We start from the raw sequence: 18026 nt of genomic DNA, 5'->3' as shown, positions 1-18026 counted from the left end.
CTATTGGACAAAGTTTTGCCCTCATGCAGCTCCTAAGATCATCCATTACTTAAAGAGATCTCACTTTAATCCCAACAAGCTGCCATTTGCAAAAAGTTAGCCAGCAAATATATGAAGGAGCGCTGAGAATCTGCTGAAAGAAGATGAACTGAATACAAAGAAATTGCCAAATATTTGACTAGAGAATAACTGAATAAAAGTAGGAATGACATAAGTTGTAACTACTTCTTGAATTTAAAACATTTTGTATTCTTCTAATAAGAATATTTATATTTTAATTGTTTCTATGTCCTTTGGTTATGTTAGCAATATTATATCGTTAAGCAAGGAGATTCCTTTATCTTGTGATTCTATGTATAAGTCATCTGAATCAAAGTAAAGGTTGCCCATCTGTACTTAACATCACCATCTTGTGGTGATGCCCTCAAATTGCAAACGTGTTTCCTAGAATTTAAGAAAAACATCTTAAAATCAAATGCCTGACAGATAAATTATATATTGAAAAGTTAATATTATAGAATTAGAGAAGTTCCTAGAGATCATTCAAATCTTTATTTCAGAGATATGGAAACTAAGACACAGAACATTTAAGTGATTTGTCCCCAGTAGAATGGTTTATTGGTAGTAGAAGTTCTATGAAGGTCTGTTAACAACAATATCAGTGTTATGTACACTATTTTTTTTTCCTTGGAGCAGACACCGTATCTTTGTGACTCTGCCAGTGTCCATCATAGTACTGGGCATATAACAATCAATATTAATTGACTGATTGAATCTTGCTGGTCATATGGCACTCTCTAGAGCCAGTGTCAATCCTGTTTTTTCAATACCAATCAGAACCATTTTTCTATCTTGTCAGTTCTCTATGAGAAGATAACTCCCCATTATACTAACATATACAGTAACCTGATCATCTGCAAACAAGAGGAAATGGTTGAAAAGAGTCCTAGATTAGACAGGAGAAATAAGATCAGGTCATGGCTCCACAACTAATAAGCCCTGAGTTTGGGAATGTGCCACTCAGAGACTTATCAAAGGAGAGAGTTAAGCTAGTAGATGATCTCTAGGGTCTATTTCCGCTCTAATATTAAAGATAATCCACATTAAGGTTTGCAAAGAGCTTTCCTTGTCATCCTCTGAGGAATGTCACCATTGACATTTGATTTTGCTGATCATGAGATTTTTAGAAGCCATCTAGTGCATCCTTCTCATTTTACAATTGAGCAAAGTGAAGTCCAGAGGAAGAGTGACTTGTCCATGTTGATATAGCTAATAAATATGGGTGCCAGGAATCAAAAACCTATTTCCTGACTCCTAGTTCAGAGTTGTTTCCATTGTATATTTAAAAAAATAAATCAGAAAAAAATGTAGAGAAGGGATTCTTTGTATTCTTTGCTGAGTTACTTCAAGACTCCTGGGTTGTTTATAATCTTTAATTCTAGTTTGTGTCCAGTTAATCTTTCCAGTGTATAAGCATAATTCTTGTTTCCCCAATCATATTTTACACTTCTTGAGAACAGCCATCCTAGTTAGAATGAAAGAACACAACTTTCTAGGTTCTAATCTCATCTTTGACACCATGAATTTGGGCAAATTATCTTATCTCAAATATCTCAGTTTTAAAAGAAGTTAAACCAATTGACTTCTAAAATCCTGCTCAGTTCTAGTTGATTGAATTAAAGAATAAGTGAAGACATTCATTAAATGCTTACTACATGCCAAGGGCAGCAGTATATGGAGTATAAGAAGTTAGGAATAACTGACTTCAAAGTCAGTCTCAGATATTTTTTAGCTGTGTGATTCAGAAAGATCAGAATTCAAATTTGACCTGAGACACTGAATAGGACCGGACAAAAACAATAATATCCAGAGGGGGGCCAAGAGCAAAACTGCCTTTAAGCCATGATCTTCTGATATAGGCAGGTTTGTTAAGAATTTGTGATTTATAGGAAAATGGTCAGAAGAAGAAAGCAAAGGCTAGATGACTACAACAGAGGGATTGGAACAAATTACTTCTGAAAGACCTTTCCAAATCTATATAAAGGATTCTATAACTATCCATTGCAATGGAATTTTATAAGAAATATTCTATATCCTCTGAAATGCCTAGTACAATCCTGAGAATATGTAGGCACTCTGAAAATATATGCTAATTGTTTTATTGGTTCTTTCATGTCCTCTGATTCTTTCCCTCTGTCTTGGTAACACCCACTTTTTCATAGCAACATTAATTAAATGCTTTGCACATTCCTATAAACAGTGATTTGTTTTTATTTTCCACTGCTCCTCTACTTGTGTTTTCTAATTTGTTATAGTTGAAAGAAAATGGTCTAGTGAATAAACTTAAATGGTTAAAATATATGTACATGTACGTATGGTCAAATAGAAAGAAATCTTTGCATTATTGTTACATCAGTTTTCATAATGCCTTGTACACATTTGGGTATTTAATCAATGTTGATATACAATGAATGGAATTCAGCAAATGTAAAAGTTTTATGATTCTGCCACATATTCAAGATCAGTGATCTATTATTATACCAAGGAGAAGAATGACACTTAGGATATACTTAACAATGCCTTTCATGAGTGCCATAGATTAGAACCTGTTCCTGAGTGACTTGGACTTCCACTCCTTCAGAAGGAATTAAGGATGCAATCTTTAATGTCTGCTAAGTCAGCCACAAAGGACTGTGTTTCAATGTATCATCCAAAAGCCATTCTTCGAGCTAAGCCGACTATGCTCCCCACCCCATGATTCTTGCCCAGAGTTCTTACACAATCCTCCAGATCCAAATTTAGGGAGTGGGGCACACGGCTTCCAGCCTACTGCTGCAAGTCAGCAAAATGAGCTCACCTGACACCCTGGGGGCTGATGAACAGCTTGGAGTTTCCAGGCAGCCCTTGATGTGATTTGAAATCCACTTGAAATTACCTCTGACTGGAAAATTTTCATCTACAGAAGAGAAACTTAATCAAAGTTAGCCTCCCTTTCCGAAGACATATTTTGTAAAAAGCCTGTTTTTAGACTCTGAATCTGTCTTTACTGAATGACCAATAAAAGAAAAACTAGCCCCATCTAGCCAGCTTTAACCTGTACATTTAAGATTGTTTGCCAGTATGTGACGTGCATATTTTCTACTTATGCGTGTTTTTTCTCCTAGGTCCTACCCTGACCAAGGCTCATGTGAAAACAGCTTCCCTCGGATTAGCAGGAAAGGCCAGGTCTCCCTTGCTTCCAGTGTCAGTACCCACAGCCCCTGAAGTGTCTGAAGAAGGTCATAAACAGCCAGAGGATCCAGCCAATGTAAGAATTTTTTTTTTCCACATTCATTCTACTCACTAGCACCCATGATTTGAAGTATAACTATGAGGAGAGAGAACCCTTACAATTATTGTTTTCTTCTTTGTACTTGATGATTAGAATAATAGTTAAATGACTAGAATATAAACTCATTTCAGGAATTTATTTTTTTTTTAAGTCAGGAGATTGAATTAGATTTTACAACCTCATTTCCTTTACCTTCTACATCTATATAGTAACATTGTCAATGATATCTGTTTACTAAGGCAAGAAAATATATTAATTAAGGTCTTTGAGAAAGATTTTTAACAATTAAAAAATGACCACAGAAAGGATTTATATTTAACAGAAATAAGAATAGCTAGCATTTATATGGTACTTTAATTTTTGCAAAGTGCTTTACAAATATTATGGGTTTACTGTCAGAACAACCTTGGGAGGCTGGTGATGTTAATTATTCTTATATAACAGATAAGAAATTTGATTCAATCAGTCTAAATAACTTGCTCACAAGCTTTGTTTTGACCTTTGGAAGGTTTTTTTTTTTTTTTTTGTTTTTGTTTTTTTTGAGTTTTTAGCTCACAAGCTCAAGTTTGAGAGTCAATTTGAACTCATATTTTCCAAAATCCAATTTCAAAATTCTATTTACTGTATCATGTTTGTTGGTCATTTTTCAGTTCTGTCTAACTTTTTGTGACACCATTTGGGCTTTTCTTGACAGAGATAGTAGAATGGTTTGCCATTTCCTTCTCCAACTCATTTTATAGATGAGGAAAGTGAAGAAAACAGGGTTAAGTGACTTGTCCAGGATCACACAGTTAAATATCTGAGACTAAATTTGAACATACAAAGATGAGTCTTTGTGATTTCAGGCCTGGCCCTCTATCCTCTGTGCCACCTTACTACCCAAATATACTTCTATTCCCACTCTACCACCACCCCCCAGACACACACAAAAATTAAATTTTGTCAAACTAGTTTTTATTAGTTTTTTAAAAGCAGATTAGAAATATTAGTCTGATTTCCATAGTTTCTTTCAAAATATTTGGCTGTATATCTGGGTTTAGCCATATGTTTTGCTTTTTACTGGCTTGTGTGTAAACGCTTCCTGAATCATCAAAATTGCTAGAACTAAGTGACTGGAAGTGAGAAAGAAAGCTAGAAGAGGAACTTTAGAGACACAAAGAAACACAAAAGAGATATGAAGATAATAGAAGGGAAATGGAAGTCACTAATAGAGGTGGGAGGAAGGAGTATTATTTATATATTTGATTATATATATATATTTGATATTTATATATATATTTGATTTATATATATATATATATATATATAATAAATTATATATTTAACTTTAACTTATATATTTGATATGGATATATCTTATATTAGGGAACTTTTAACCATACAGGGAATAAATCTGTTTCTGATCATATCATGATCAGATATCATGATACATATCACGTATCAAACAATAGTCTTGTACCTAAAGTTGGCCATAATGAAAACAATAACTAGCATTTAAATGGTATTTTAAGGCTGCAAAGCCTGTTGCATGTTATTTTATTTGATCATCACAACAACTCTATGAATATATGCTATTATTCTTCCTAATTATTATGAAGAAACAAGCAGACAGAAGTTAAGTGATTTGTTCAGAGTCATAATTAATTGTTTGAGGAAGGATTTAATCTCAAGTTTTTTGACTCTGAGCCCAATATCTACAATACCACCTCCTTCAATTAGCATAGTGCTCAGAGGTGATGTTACTGTTGCTACTGTTGTTCAGGCGTTTTAGTCAAGTTCAACTGTTCTGGACCTCATCTTGGTTTTCTTGATAAAGATAATGGCAAGGTTTGCCATTTCCTTCTCCAGTTCATTTTACAAATGAGGAAATTGACCTGTACCCACCACGAAGATGGAAAATGAGACAAGTATATTGACAATTTAGAAAACTAGCATTGGATAGACCCCTGGGCCAGAAATCAGGAAGACTCATTTTCCTGAGTTCAAATATGGCCTCAAACATTTACTACTTGTGTAGTTTTGGTCTTATTTGCCTCAGTTTTCTCATCTATAAAATGAGCTGGAGAAAGAAATGGTAAACTATTTCAGTGTCTCTGCCAAAAAACCTTAAATGGAGTCATGAAAAATTGATCATGGCTGAAAAATGACTGAACAACCACCACAAATACAGATAATTCATGATTTTAAAAATCTAGATATTAAGATGTGACTAACCAAATCATTTTATTTTTCTGGACTTCAAGTTTTTATCAGTAAGATGAAGATACTTGAATAGATAGACCAATTAGTTTTATATATATTTATGCAGATAATGACCTCAATTTATTCCTTTTTTGCCATAGATTGATGGAGTTCATGGTTAATACTTGTGTGACCAGTCACAGGGTACCAATTCCCACAAGTGCTTTGGATCTAAAGATTAGGTTAAGAGGTCAGGAGAAAAAGAAAAGGTGTGCATTTCTCTCAGACTCTAGCTCAGTTCTTCTACCTGGTACTAAACTTGGGGAAAAAAATGTTTAAAATAAACTCAGCTCATGTCTAGGGTATATCTAAAAAAGATTAGCAGGCTCCCTTCTAGAAATTGGTTTTGCTATTCAATTTTTTCTTACTCTTTGTGATCCCAGTTGAAGTTTTCTTGAGAAAGATATGAGAAGCATTACCATTTCCTTCTCTAGTTTATATAACTGATGGGGAAACTGAAGTAAACAAGGATAAAGGGCATATACCTACTGTCTGAGATCTTATTTGAACTCAGAACTCCAAAAAATAGTGCTATTTTAACAAATATGTTTATGTGGTCAGTTGACATCCAATTGAAATTTCTAAATTCTCAAATTTCACAAGGCTGTTACTAGATTTAGAAACATCCATTCATTCTTTAGGATTGCTGATCAATATCTTGTTTTCAGAGAAGAAATGGAAAGGAGAAGACAGGGATCAGAAACTCAGGTTCACTTAAGCAAATACAGGATCTGATTGTCACATGTTTGTAGCCACCCTTAATACTTAGAAGATAAAAGGAAAAAGTTGCATCTCACCCTTTTCTGGAAATCTAAGAAAGGTGTAGATGGGTTCCAAGAAAGGCAAGACGCAAAGAGAAAAGGTAGAATTATTTGTACTTCTCTTTAGAACCACCAAGAGAGGAAGTTCATCTTGGCTTCATCTTTTTTTTCCCTAATTTATTATTTATTTTTAACATTTTTCTTTCTTTCTTTCTTTCTTTTTTTGTTATTCCAAAGTCTCTCCTTCTCTCTAACTCCTCTTCCACTCATTGAGAAGGCAAGCAATAAAATATCGATCATCCATGTAAAATCTTGCAAAATCTATTTCCATATTAGTTATGTCACCAAGAAAGCAAGAAAAATGAAGTGAAATTTTTACTTTAATTTGAATTTAGAATTTATCATTCACTCTATATATGGGTAGATAGCATTTTTCATCATGAATCCTTCAGAACTGTCTTGGATCACTGTATTGCTCAGAATAGTAAGTCTTTCATAGCTGATGATTGTTACAATGTTATTATTACTATGTACAACGATTTCTTGGGAGTGGTCATGATGCATCAATTCATATAGATATTCCCAGGATTTTCTAAAACCTGGTTATCATCTTTTATGATACTACAGTATTCCATTACAATGATATATCCTAACTTATTTGACTATACCCCAATTGATGGGCATTCTTTTAATTTCCAATTTTTTGCCACCACAAAAAAAAAAGATCTGCTATGAATATCTTTGTACATACAGATCTTTTTTCCTTTATTCTTTGACTTTTTTGGGATATACACTTAGAAGTGATGTTGCTGAGTTAAAGGGTTGCTTAATTATACAGACTTTTGGGAAGGGTTCTTCTCCAGAATCATTGACCCAGTTCACCATTTCACCAGTACTTAATGTCCCAATTTCTTTCACATGCCCTCCAGCATTTGTCATTTTTCTTTCCTATCAGATTATGTTATATAATATGATAGGTGTGAGGTAGTACCTTAAGTTCTTTTATATATTTTTCTAATCAACGGTGATTTAGAGTTTATTTCATTTGACTATACATACCTTTGGCTTCTTTTTCTGAAAACTTCCTATTCATAGCTTTTGACCATTTAACAATATGGGGATAGCTTTTATATTTATAAATTTGACTCAATTAAATACATATTTGAAAAATGATGTCTTTATAAGAGTAACTTGCTATAAAAACATTTATATTGCTTCATTGCCTATAAAACTATTTAAGAAAATATAGTTTCCCTGATTTGACTCAATCTTGAATCAACTTAAACAATTATTCTCTTTCCCTTTAGTCATAGGGAAACACAAAGTACATATCCATCAGTACTGAGATGTAATCAGAATTATACTCATATCACCTCTGACAATTGTTAAATTTTCAAGTGTGAGCATTTACACCTATTGAATTGGTGAATAGTGAATTGGTCAAAATAGTGAATTGGGGAGTGATTTATTGCTAGTTGTGTAAAATTAAGAAAGTAATGAAGAAAATGTTAATGGTACGTATCAAACTGAAATGTCATCCAATTATTAAACATTTTTCAGGATATGCCTTCAGCAATAATATATGCCCATCTCCATGGGAAATGCCCAATACTGACAAATGTCCAAGTTCTGTGGGTGGGAAGACTTAACTCAGGAGTTTCCTGACTAGATCCCTTATACACTAAATAACTATTTAATGGGTCTTTGGTTGATTAGGTCACATGAATAGTTCACACTAGAACGGAAACCAAGGTTAGCCTTTTTAATCCATGTACCATTTTTCTGAATAGTGGTTATGAAAAGCACCTCCAAACCAAGACAGCTTCTGGCAAATATCTACCTTTGGTCTCTGAGTGAAGTTAGTGACTATGGCTGATTTTATCCTTTGTCACACATAAAAAATCTAAGCACACAGATACTGCTTCAAGCATTTGCTAAACAGACCTAAAGGAGTACTGGAGATTATCAAGAAACCTCCTTCCCTTGGTTTAGATATGAAGAGTTAAACTTGATAATCTTCTAAACTTCCTTCCAGCTCAAACACTGTTTCTGAAGCCATGACCACTTGTGTGAGAGCAGAGGCACTGCAGGAACAATAAATATGGGCCTAAGTTTTCATTCAAGAATATCACTTGATTTTTAAAATAATTCATTACTTCAAAAGATTTACGACTTAAATAATACCAGTGTAGCTTCACTGATACATAGCTCAGCTCATTTACATCTTAGGTAAATGATTTCATGATTTTCTTTAGCACTAATATCCCCATTTCTCAAATGAGGAAACTGAGTAAGAGGTTAAATGATTAGCCCATGGTCACATAGTATGTCGGAGGCAAGTCTTTTTGAAGTTAATTTGAGTCTTTTCTACAGTGCATTGTGTAGCTGCCTCTCAAAGGTTGGGTTTTCAGCCCTGGATCTTTTCCAGGACTTCCCAGACTAGTGTATTACCCAGTAGATTATACTTCATTATATAATTATAGGGCCAATATAGATATTTCAGTCTCCACTGTCGATTTCAAAGGAAGAAATTATTTTTTAACATCTGCTAGAAGTTTAATGGCTCAGCTGAACATTGCTTAGGGAATTTGGGAGATTTCCTGGCAAAGTAGGAAAAAATAAACAACCCAAATTGGAAACCAAGAGACCTGGAATAGAATTGTATTTTCAACAAATACCAATTATATGATCATGTTCTCCAAGCCTCAGTTTCTTTTTCTGTAAAATGTCAATCATAATATTGGAATTCTAATATTTGTCCTACTTAGGTCACAAGTTTATAAGTGGAATTATTTTTATATCTTAAATATGATATATTTGTGGGAGTTCCTATAACTTGTCCTTGGGTCAAGTGACAAACTGTGTCTATTGTTAAAGGATTAGTATAGTTAAATTCAAACAAGCTCAATACAAGGCTGAATTTTTCAGCCACAGAAATGCTTAGAACCTCTATGTTAAATCTATAAATAGACCTGTTGTGACCTGTATTAGTACAATGAAAAAAAGATATCCATCCTACCAAAAATAGCATTCTTCAAGTTATTTTTGAGGCATTTCAGTCACATCTGACTTGACCCCATTTGGGGTTTTCTTGGCAAAGATATGGGAGTGGTCTGCCATTTCCTTCTCTAGATCATTTTACAGATGAGGAAACTGAGGCAAACAGGATTAAGTGACTTATCCAGGGTCACACAGCTAGTGTCTAAGTCTCAGATTTAATTGCAGAAAGATGAGACTTCCTGATTCCAGAACCAGTTCTCTATCACTTCCCCATTTAGAAACCCAATTGAAGGATGACATAGTGCTGAATTCATAGAACATTTATAGTAGGCTGGGAGTTGATCAGACAGACCTGCCTATTCAATTGATGCCTCTATGTACTTTCTCAAACTGATGAAATCATAGGAAGGGGGAAGTAAAAAACGAAAAGATGGTCCTGTGTTAAACAAAATAGACACAAAGAATATGAACAGTGTGTTTACTCTTTTATGAAGTGTGAAGTTATTTTTGATATAATTAGAAAACAACTATGGTCAAGGATGGGCCATGCTATTGCTGGCTAAAATAAATAAATAAATAAAAAGCACATTCTCCAAAATTAAGGCAAGGATAGCTTTAAGGAATTAATGGAGATACTACTACCAAAAAAAAATTGGGAAAAAATCCCTGTTTTTCAGATATCATGTTTCATTTTTTCCTTTACAGCCTCACCTGATTTGGCTGTAAGAGTTTTTCTATCCTCCCATTTTCATAATTCATGACTTTTTTAGAACTTTTAAAAGAACTACTCACCCATTTAAAGACATTTCCTCTGTCAGGTTTCAAGGCAAAATAGAGGCAGTGTATAGAAGCAGCTCTGAATAGTGTGAACCTTGGCAGCATAGAAGAGAGCCAGTTGTATACATTTTAAGAACAAATTCAATCTGGCCTTTAGGAGTTGAGCTGCAAAGATCAGGTCAAGAGATCTCATAGGAATCATCTGCCCTGAACATATCTTGAACTGGTGGAAGGAAGGAGACAGTATAAGGAAACTTCAAGAAAATAGTGTATTGGAGTCTTGTAGTACCAGAAGCATAAGTTGTTTTAACAACATATGCTCTTTGTTAGCATCATTAGCAACTTACTCTGTGTGTGACAAGTCTTCTAAATAATGTTCTGTGTATTTATGGAACTATATATCCTAGGTTTATGAGGGATGGGAGAAGGGGAATATTTTAGAGGCACAGTTCTATGCCATTTAAAAAGTGCTTTTTCTTTGAGCTAACTATATCTAAGGGTTGACTATTAAAAGTAGGCTTACTAGTAGGGAATCATAAGATCTACTCTTAGAGTGAAGAATCTCAGACTATATTTAATTTAAAGTAGGTCTCATCCTTCTAAGGGACGAACTTATGAGTGTGAATTGTGAATTTTTACAGGTTGATATTCAAAATTTCTATCTATAAAAATTCCCAGCTTGGCAGAACCAATTTCACTTACTGGCAAGCTATTTAAAATTAAAACTTCCCATATTGTATATAAAATAGAAAAAATGAAATATAAATCATTACTACAAGTTATGACTAGGTGTGAAATCATTAAATCAGAGTTAGAAGGTTAGCAGAGTTATCGACACATAGTAACTACATTATAGCCCATAGTAGCCTGAACCAAATTAAAATGTATTTGGTAAATGTTTAACAAAATAAATAAAAAATATAATAGATCATAGATAATGTTGATTTGTGGTTTTCTAAGTTGATATTCAGTTCACAGTGATCTTTATGTACAGTTTAGTGGTCCCCATTTTCTACTTGAATTTTATATCACTGGTCTAATCCTAACCCCAATCTGAGATATTTGTACCTTTTACTATATCTACCCAAAGTGACTCTCTAACCTCAACTTGAAGATCCCCTCTGTACTTTCTATAAAGTTCCAATTCATTCCTGAACAAATGTAAATTTAAGGATTTCTTTATCACATTATATCTTCCTTTGGTAGCTTTAGGTAGTTCTGTGACTAAAACTTTTCTAAGGAAGACAACATTGTGCCAAGGAAAGATTGACCTGAGTTGGAGGACCTGGGGTCAAATCTCCTCTACCTGTGTGATCTTGGCTACTTGGCTTAACTTCCAGAGTCTGTTTTTTTTATTTGCAATGCCAGGGAGCTGGATTTTTTACAGCTTCTGAGATCTGTGGAACTATGATCCTATAATAGAAGGCTATCAAAGCTTTTGCAGTAACACCAAGTTGAACTGTATGAGACTAGATTATCTCTATCTCATTGGAACTTTATTACTTTATTATTCCTTCAGGGCCTAACATGCACTGATGTCTTGCTTTCTCTCTTTTCACAGGTATATGAGCAGGATGATTTGAGTGAACAAATGGCAAGTTTGGAAGGGCTAATGAAGCAACTCAATGCCATCACAGGCTCAGCCTTCTAAAACTTGAGAATTCAGGAGGTGGATTATCCAGGACAATGCAGCATATCAGGATTTCATTCACAGAAACGATGTGCCCACAAACACCTGCACACACAAAACACATCACCTGATCCCCAGTACTGTCTAGTTAAAGGAATATCCTCAAGTGGTCTGGAGAGGTACCTGTCACCCATGTAATGCCCATTGTGCATCTCAAAGTTCTCAAAGACAACGCCAAGATCAACAACCAAGGAGTGTCTTGCAGCAAGGTCAAAGTTAAAGTCTCTGGAGTACTTCTAGCCCTTGGCTTTGAGCCGCGAGCCACAAAGACTTCATTCCCATAAATAATGCATCTGTTTCCTGTAATCTGGGCCTGCAATTCTGTAGGGTTTCTTTTTTTTTTTTTTTTTTAATATGTCAGTCTAGTTTTACAACATACAAGTGCATTATTTAAACCTGTTCCATGTCACCATAAAATCAGCGGAGATCACTTGTCTTTTACTTTCAACCACAAAGCACCCTTGGGAAATTCTCACTATACAGCACCAAAGGATTGGATGTATTCCCCAACAGCACAACAAAAAAAAAAATAAACAAAAACAAAAGAGACAGTGAATGCCTATTGTTTTATAACTCAGTCATTCATCTTGCACAAGTGGTGGGTATTAGCAAGTGGCTGTAAAAATTCACCCGATTTCCTCAAGTATTTGTATATCTACTCTTGGTTAGCATTTATGTCTGGAGAACAGAGAATAGAAACATAAAAAATCTGCAATGGGTGGCATCCTGCCAGGTATAGTACGTTTTTGGAACGAGGATACAATATGCAATCTTCTCAGACACACGGTAATTATGAGCTTAAGCTTGTAACAGAACACTTTTCAACATGGGTGGCGACGGGGCCATTCCACACTGTGATGACATTTCAAAGCTTCCCCAAGGCCATCCTCCTCCAGACCCCCAGGCAGGACTGAAGTTCCTCCCTCTTCCCCAGAGACTCCGTCCTCCCCAAGAGATGGCTGACTTCACACTTTGCCTGGCAAGCATACCGGAGATCTCTGCACTTCTTCCAGAAACAGCAAACTTCTGAAGTGCAGACCAGAAGGAAGCAAAGGCAGAGTTCTTCCCTCAAGAAGACTGCCTCCTTGGGCCCTTCCTGACTCTCCTGACAGGTCCTGGAAACAACTGGCCCTGGACGCGCAGTGGCTACTGGTGACCGCTGGGGCCTGTGGCGGAGGTGATCTCCATGCCGTCAGGGAGGGAAAGGCCCCATTTGACACTTATGAAACTTCATAAATCCAATGGAAGCTTTTCAAAGTTGTGTCTCATGATTCAGGAAGTGTTTCCAAGTGGCATCTTCATTCTCTGCTAGAATTTTAACTTTATATTACCGTGTTTATCGACAACTCTTAACTGGTTGAATTAAGAACATTTTGTGTGTACACTTTCAGTTGCTGAATTTTCAGCCAGCATTCAGAGTTAATCCCTGTTTATGCAGCTGAATCACCAAAAGGGAGCTAATTTGCATATTTATCAGTTAGGAGACTGCAAAACCCAATAAGAAAGTTTCAGCTGAATTATTCCATTCAGCTCTGCCTTTGATTTCAAGCTTGAGTGGGTCATAATTTTAAAAGAGCATGGAAGGGATAGGATCTTTACAACCTAATAGCTCCTTTTATTAGGTGGGTAATTATATACGAATCCCTGAATGAAATATTTTGAGCAAAATGGCAATGTAACAGAAGTAATAATTCAGATTATTTTTTTACAGTTTTACGTCAGGAAGGAAATCTGATATCAAAAAGAGAGCTCATTCAAATCATTTATTAGAAAATCTAATCCATTTGTGAAATTGTTCCTTCAACAAGAATGCTGGTTGTTTTTCAATTTGCTAAAATTTTATTTAAGACCTTCTTAAGAATTATGTACTATTACCTTTTGCGAGGGCATTTGATCCTATTTTTGTTGGACATCAAGGGTATTTGGGAATCTGGAATTCTGGCCCTTTGGAATGGGGCCTTCCCTATGCTAGCATTCAACCAATCCCTTTAGAATCAACCAACCCACTTTGATATAAAGATAATAATCATAACCCTATTTTGTCCTCAATCAAGTCCCTCATTGCCCAGCGACAGTCTTCCTTACTTTTAAAGTCATAGCATAGCAGCATGGCCTTAAAGGTACCCAATCCCCCCCAATGATGTCCTAAGTCTTCAAGATTTGTTTGGTTCCTACATCTAAAATCCAAGGCATTTAGCTTTCTACTATGTCAGATGAGCATAGGCAGTTCTAGAGAACTGGCTAGCATTTTCATAAAAATTCTCACTACTTCCAATCCAGGCTAATCATCTTTGGAATATGAGATGGAAATGTTAGAACAATTCAGATCTTTTTGATTTGGTTTTGGATGAGTTCTGGATATGGGAGACAGTTTGGAGAATTTGTTTCAGAGGCCTTGTGTTTTCTAAATGTTCTTGGTTATTGTTCATTATTTTTAAACGTTAAAATGTTTTTGTGGTAGTGGTAAAGTCTCACTAAACAGTGGTAAAATAAGTGTCCGTGCCAGGCCTTAGTGTAGAGGACAAGTCAAAGAGTCTAACCATGAGATACAAGTTCTTTAAACCCCAAATCCATATGGCTGATGTAGCATAAGTAGAACTGTGGTTCCCCAAACCATTCCTGGAAGGCTACAGCTTACCTACTCAGGGTTTTCAGGTAACTCTTTAATTTTCCCAGTCCCCTAATCTCTTGACAAGAAGTAACCTGTGAATGGTGGAAGTGACCTCTGTTTTGCTCCAGCTCCCAGTTGAGTTTAGGCAGTGTCAGATTTTTCAAACTCATAAATCTCTGAGTCCCATAGGGTTCCACTTGACAGCTAAACCAGATACTCCAGCACTGGGATTTAAATACAACTTGGCAATATGCCCTCTGACCCCACATTCACAGAAGCCAAACTATCAGGCAAGCACCTATTTCTGAGGAGAAGAGTTATTTTCGTTTCTTTCTTTTTTTTTTTAAAACAGATAGGAAAGTTTTTTTTTTCCCAAGAAACTTTTATTTCTTGGGAAAAACAAATATAGAGAGCTCAAAATGAGTAAAGTACATTTCAGTGGTATGGTAGCCAAAAGTTAAATAGTTCTTTGTAACATACATTCAATAACTACCAAGCAGTAGTATTTCTGTTCATGTAACAGAAACATGTTACTGACATTTTTAAAGTACTTCATCTTTAAGCAACAATCAGTTATGCACCATAACTTTAAACCCTAATAAATTTGAGAAAAACAAATCAGCTTAGGATCCTAAGAGGTGAATTATAATGGTATATTGTCTTGTGGTGGGAATGGAATCTGCTAGTCCCTTTAAGTAAATTGTAATTCATATTAATGGGCTATTTGGTGGCTTGCCCAGGTGGAAACAAATGGAATTTTAAACTTCATGACAATAACCACTTAGCTTGGATTCAGAGTTCATAGTCAATATCCAGGACCATAGAAATTGATTCTTGCTTTGCCAATCAAGGACCCCCACTATAGGGGATCCACTGAGCCTGCCCAGGAGACTACTAACAGCTTATTCTTGATATTGGCTCATTAGGTTGGATTCAACTGAATGAGCTTCCAAAAATCTTGCTATAACTTAATAGAGGAGTTTTTAGATGGCAACTGGGTTGCAATTCCCAGAAAACCATTCTGCCTCCCAAGTCCTGCCTGAATAAAAAAGTAGTCCAGACTTAGCATTCCCTGAAGTGTGTCTGCTTGTACTTTATGAACAAGTCAGGAAAACAAAGACAGTGCATAGCCTCTCAGCTGTGTCCATATGTTTTTGTATTTTCTTTTTTCTCTCTCTCTTTTTTTTTTTTGTTGTTTTACAACAAAAATCAACCTTCATGAGCTTCCAAACAGATATGAAGCTGGGGCTAATTCCCTGCTTTTGTCCTAAATCATATCATGAATTCCCCATTACTGAGATGCCCAAATTAGTATTCTGCCTCTGCCTACTTAGGCCAGTGCTAAAGAGAGCTCACAAAATAGTAGAGACCCAAAGCAGTTTATGAAATCAAATCTGCACAAGAATTCCTTTGTTGTCATTTCTAGAACAATGTGTCGCATAGCTATTTACAGTTGGTATTACTACAGTGACTTTCAAGAGTGACTTTTATATTGCACTGGAAACCTTTCATCCATTGAGTCCAATATTAAAGTCTCAAATGTAATACTTTGGAAAGTCACAGGTAGGGCACCCAGTGCTGTCATATTCCATTGCATCCCAAAGCACTTGTATCCATGGATCAAAATACTTTGTTATCCAAATATTCAATTTCAAAAGGTATTGCTTCTAAAATGGAGTGCCCAGGTATTCTGTGCTGAGTGAAGCTATACAGGAGACAAAGCCTCTGCTCAAAAAAAGCAATTCAATATTATTACTTCCGTTCTGGGATCTCTTATGTCTCCATCACTGGTGACTAATATTTGCCAGGTCTGACTTCTGCGTGTGCTCTCGGAAGGCTTTCTCTCCCCTTGCTCTCAGTAGAAACCATTCATTTAAGCATTGTCATTTCATTTTGTTTCATTTTACTTTTGGCTGGACTGGAGAGCAGCAAGCACAGACAGCCTAATGTCATGAGCAAAATGTCATGGGGCTGATGGATCTCACTGTATGCTGTACATGTACTTTCAAATGCAAGCAAGCAATGTTGGGGGGGAGGAGGAGGAGGAGGAAATAGAGGAGGAAGAGGAAGAAGAAAAGGAGAAGGAGCAAGGTTGTTTTTATTATTGTAAGGTAGAGCTGACAATTCTGACCTTTGTGAATTGTCACCTTGTTTGGGGGTGGGAGGGTGGGGAGGGGTGTACTTTTTATAAGTAATATTTAATTTATTATTTAGAGTGATCTTCTTTTTGGATAATTTATGATAAAAAATAAAAGGAATATCTGGTTGGACACCTAGATCGGGCTGTTAAAGCTGCAGTGTTCCATATCTCAGCGAGCTCTCCTGGGACCTAGCAGTGTGATTCCCACCTGAGTATGAGGATGCCCCAGGCAAAGCCATTTTATTAAAATGTCAATCTTTCCCCCAATAGGTCAAATCAAAATGGGGTTAAGACAAAACAAAGGTTATTACAGCATTTGTTAAATCAATGCTAGGCATTCACTCAAAGGGCTTTGCGATGTGTAGTTCAAACCAATTGTTAGTGTGCTAGTGGTAAGTTTTTTTCTGGTAGAAATGGGTATACTACAGCTTTAACTAGCCTTAGTGGGGGAAAAATTCTCGTTGTTACAGAACACCTTAAAAATAGGGTATTTTGAGCCTATAAACAGTTTCTTTAAATTGTCAAACTCTAGCATTGTTAACCAAATTAGACTAGTAATTGCAATATTGAAGTGTAAATCTTGTTCTACGAGAAAAGAAACTTGCTTACAGTTTAAAAATAAATGACTGTTTCTACACACAATCTTGTATACTACTACATGAAGAAAAGGGGGTTTTGTAATGCACTGTAGAGCAGTCTCATATTCATTTTTTATAGAAATGGTATTCCAATGGTGCATTTTTTTGTTTAATAAAGTTTTGATATAAAATCTGCTGTTGTATTGTGGAATGATTTGTTGTTTACCAAACAAAATCTTCCCTAGACTGAGAGACATGATCTTCTGGCCTGTGGTTCTGTTTCTGTTATCTCCTGGCTAGTGTTAGAAGTTATACCAAGCCCCCTCCCCCTCAGCTCCTGCTTTAAACAACAAAAACAAACAACAATCAATGCTTATAGAAATACAATAGACAAAGCACCTTTTGGGCCCACTATCTGTAACATCCTTATTCCACCTCCCCCCATCCTACCTCTTTCTCTCACATTATAATTTGCTTTGGGAAGTAACATTTCTTCCATTTTCCTCTCCACTTTTGCCTTTATGGGACAATTTAACCAGGTTTTACTTGTATACAAATGTTAAAGTATGTCAACACTGAAGCTGAAAGGACTAGGAGGGGGAGGAAGATGCAGTGGAATTTGTCCAGATCCTTGAATTTCTTCCTGAGTCTTCCCTCCCTTTCTGGTGGTCCTGATAACCAGTCTGCTTGGTTTTCCAGCCACCTGGGCCAAAGTAACCCTGAAAAACATACAAATATGGTGCTGGTGATTTCAATTTAATTCATTAGATATTTATTAAATACTTACTTATGTTGGGGTTCAAAAGGAGATCCCAAAAATTTTACTTGCAGACAGGTGTTATGAGGCGTCTCAAAAGAATTTGCAGGCTTGAACCCATATCCATGTCAAGAGACAAA

General features: G+C 35.7%; 1 protein-coding gene across 1 annotated transcript in view; it reads left to right on the top strand.

The window, feature by feature from the left end:
- Positions 1–16564, top strand: part of DCC (DCC netrin 1 receptor) — a 1389687-nt gene extending 1373123 nt beyond the window's left edge. Inside the window, exons 28-29 of the mRNA XM_031946063.1 lie at positions 3165–3307; positions 11672–16564. Coding sequence (XP_031801923.1) covers positions 3165–3307; positions 11672–11761 — 233 coding nt within the window. The 3' untranslated portion in view covers positions 11762–16564. The remainder of the gene's footprint in view (positions 1–3164; positions 3308–11671) is intronic.
- The last annotated feature ends 1462 nt before the right edge of the window (positions 16565–18026 follow it).

The sequence above is a fragment of the Sarcophilus harrisii genome, chromosome 1 (assembly GCF_902635505.1).
Source record: "Sarcophilus harrisii chromosome 1, mSarHar1.11, whole genome shotgun sequence".
Lineage (NCBI taxonomy): Eukaryota > Metazoa > Chordata > Mammalia > Dasyuromorphia > Dasyuridae > Sarcophilus > Sarcophilus harrisii.
Note: the sequence above shows the minus strand (reverse complement) of the source record. Positions and strands in the feature narration are given on the sequence as shown.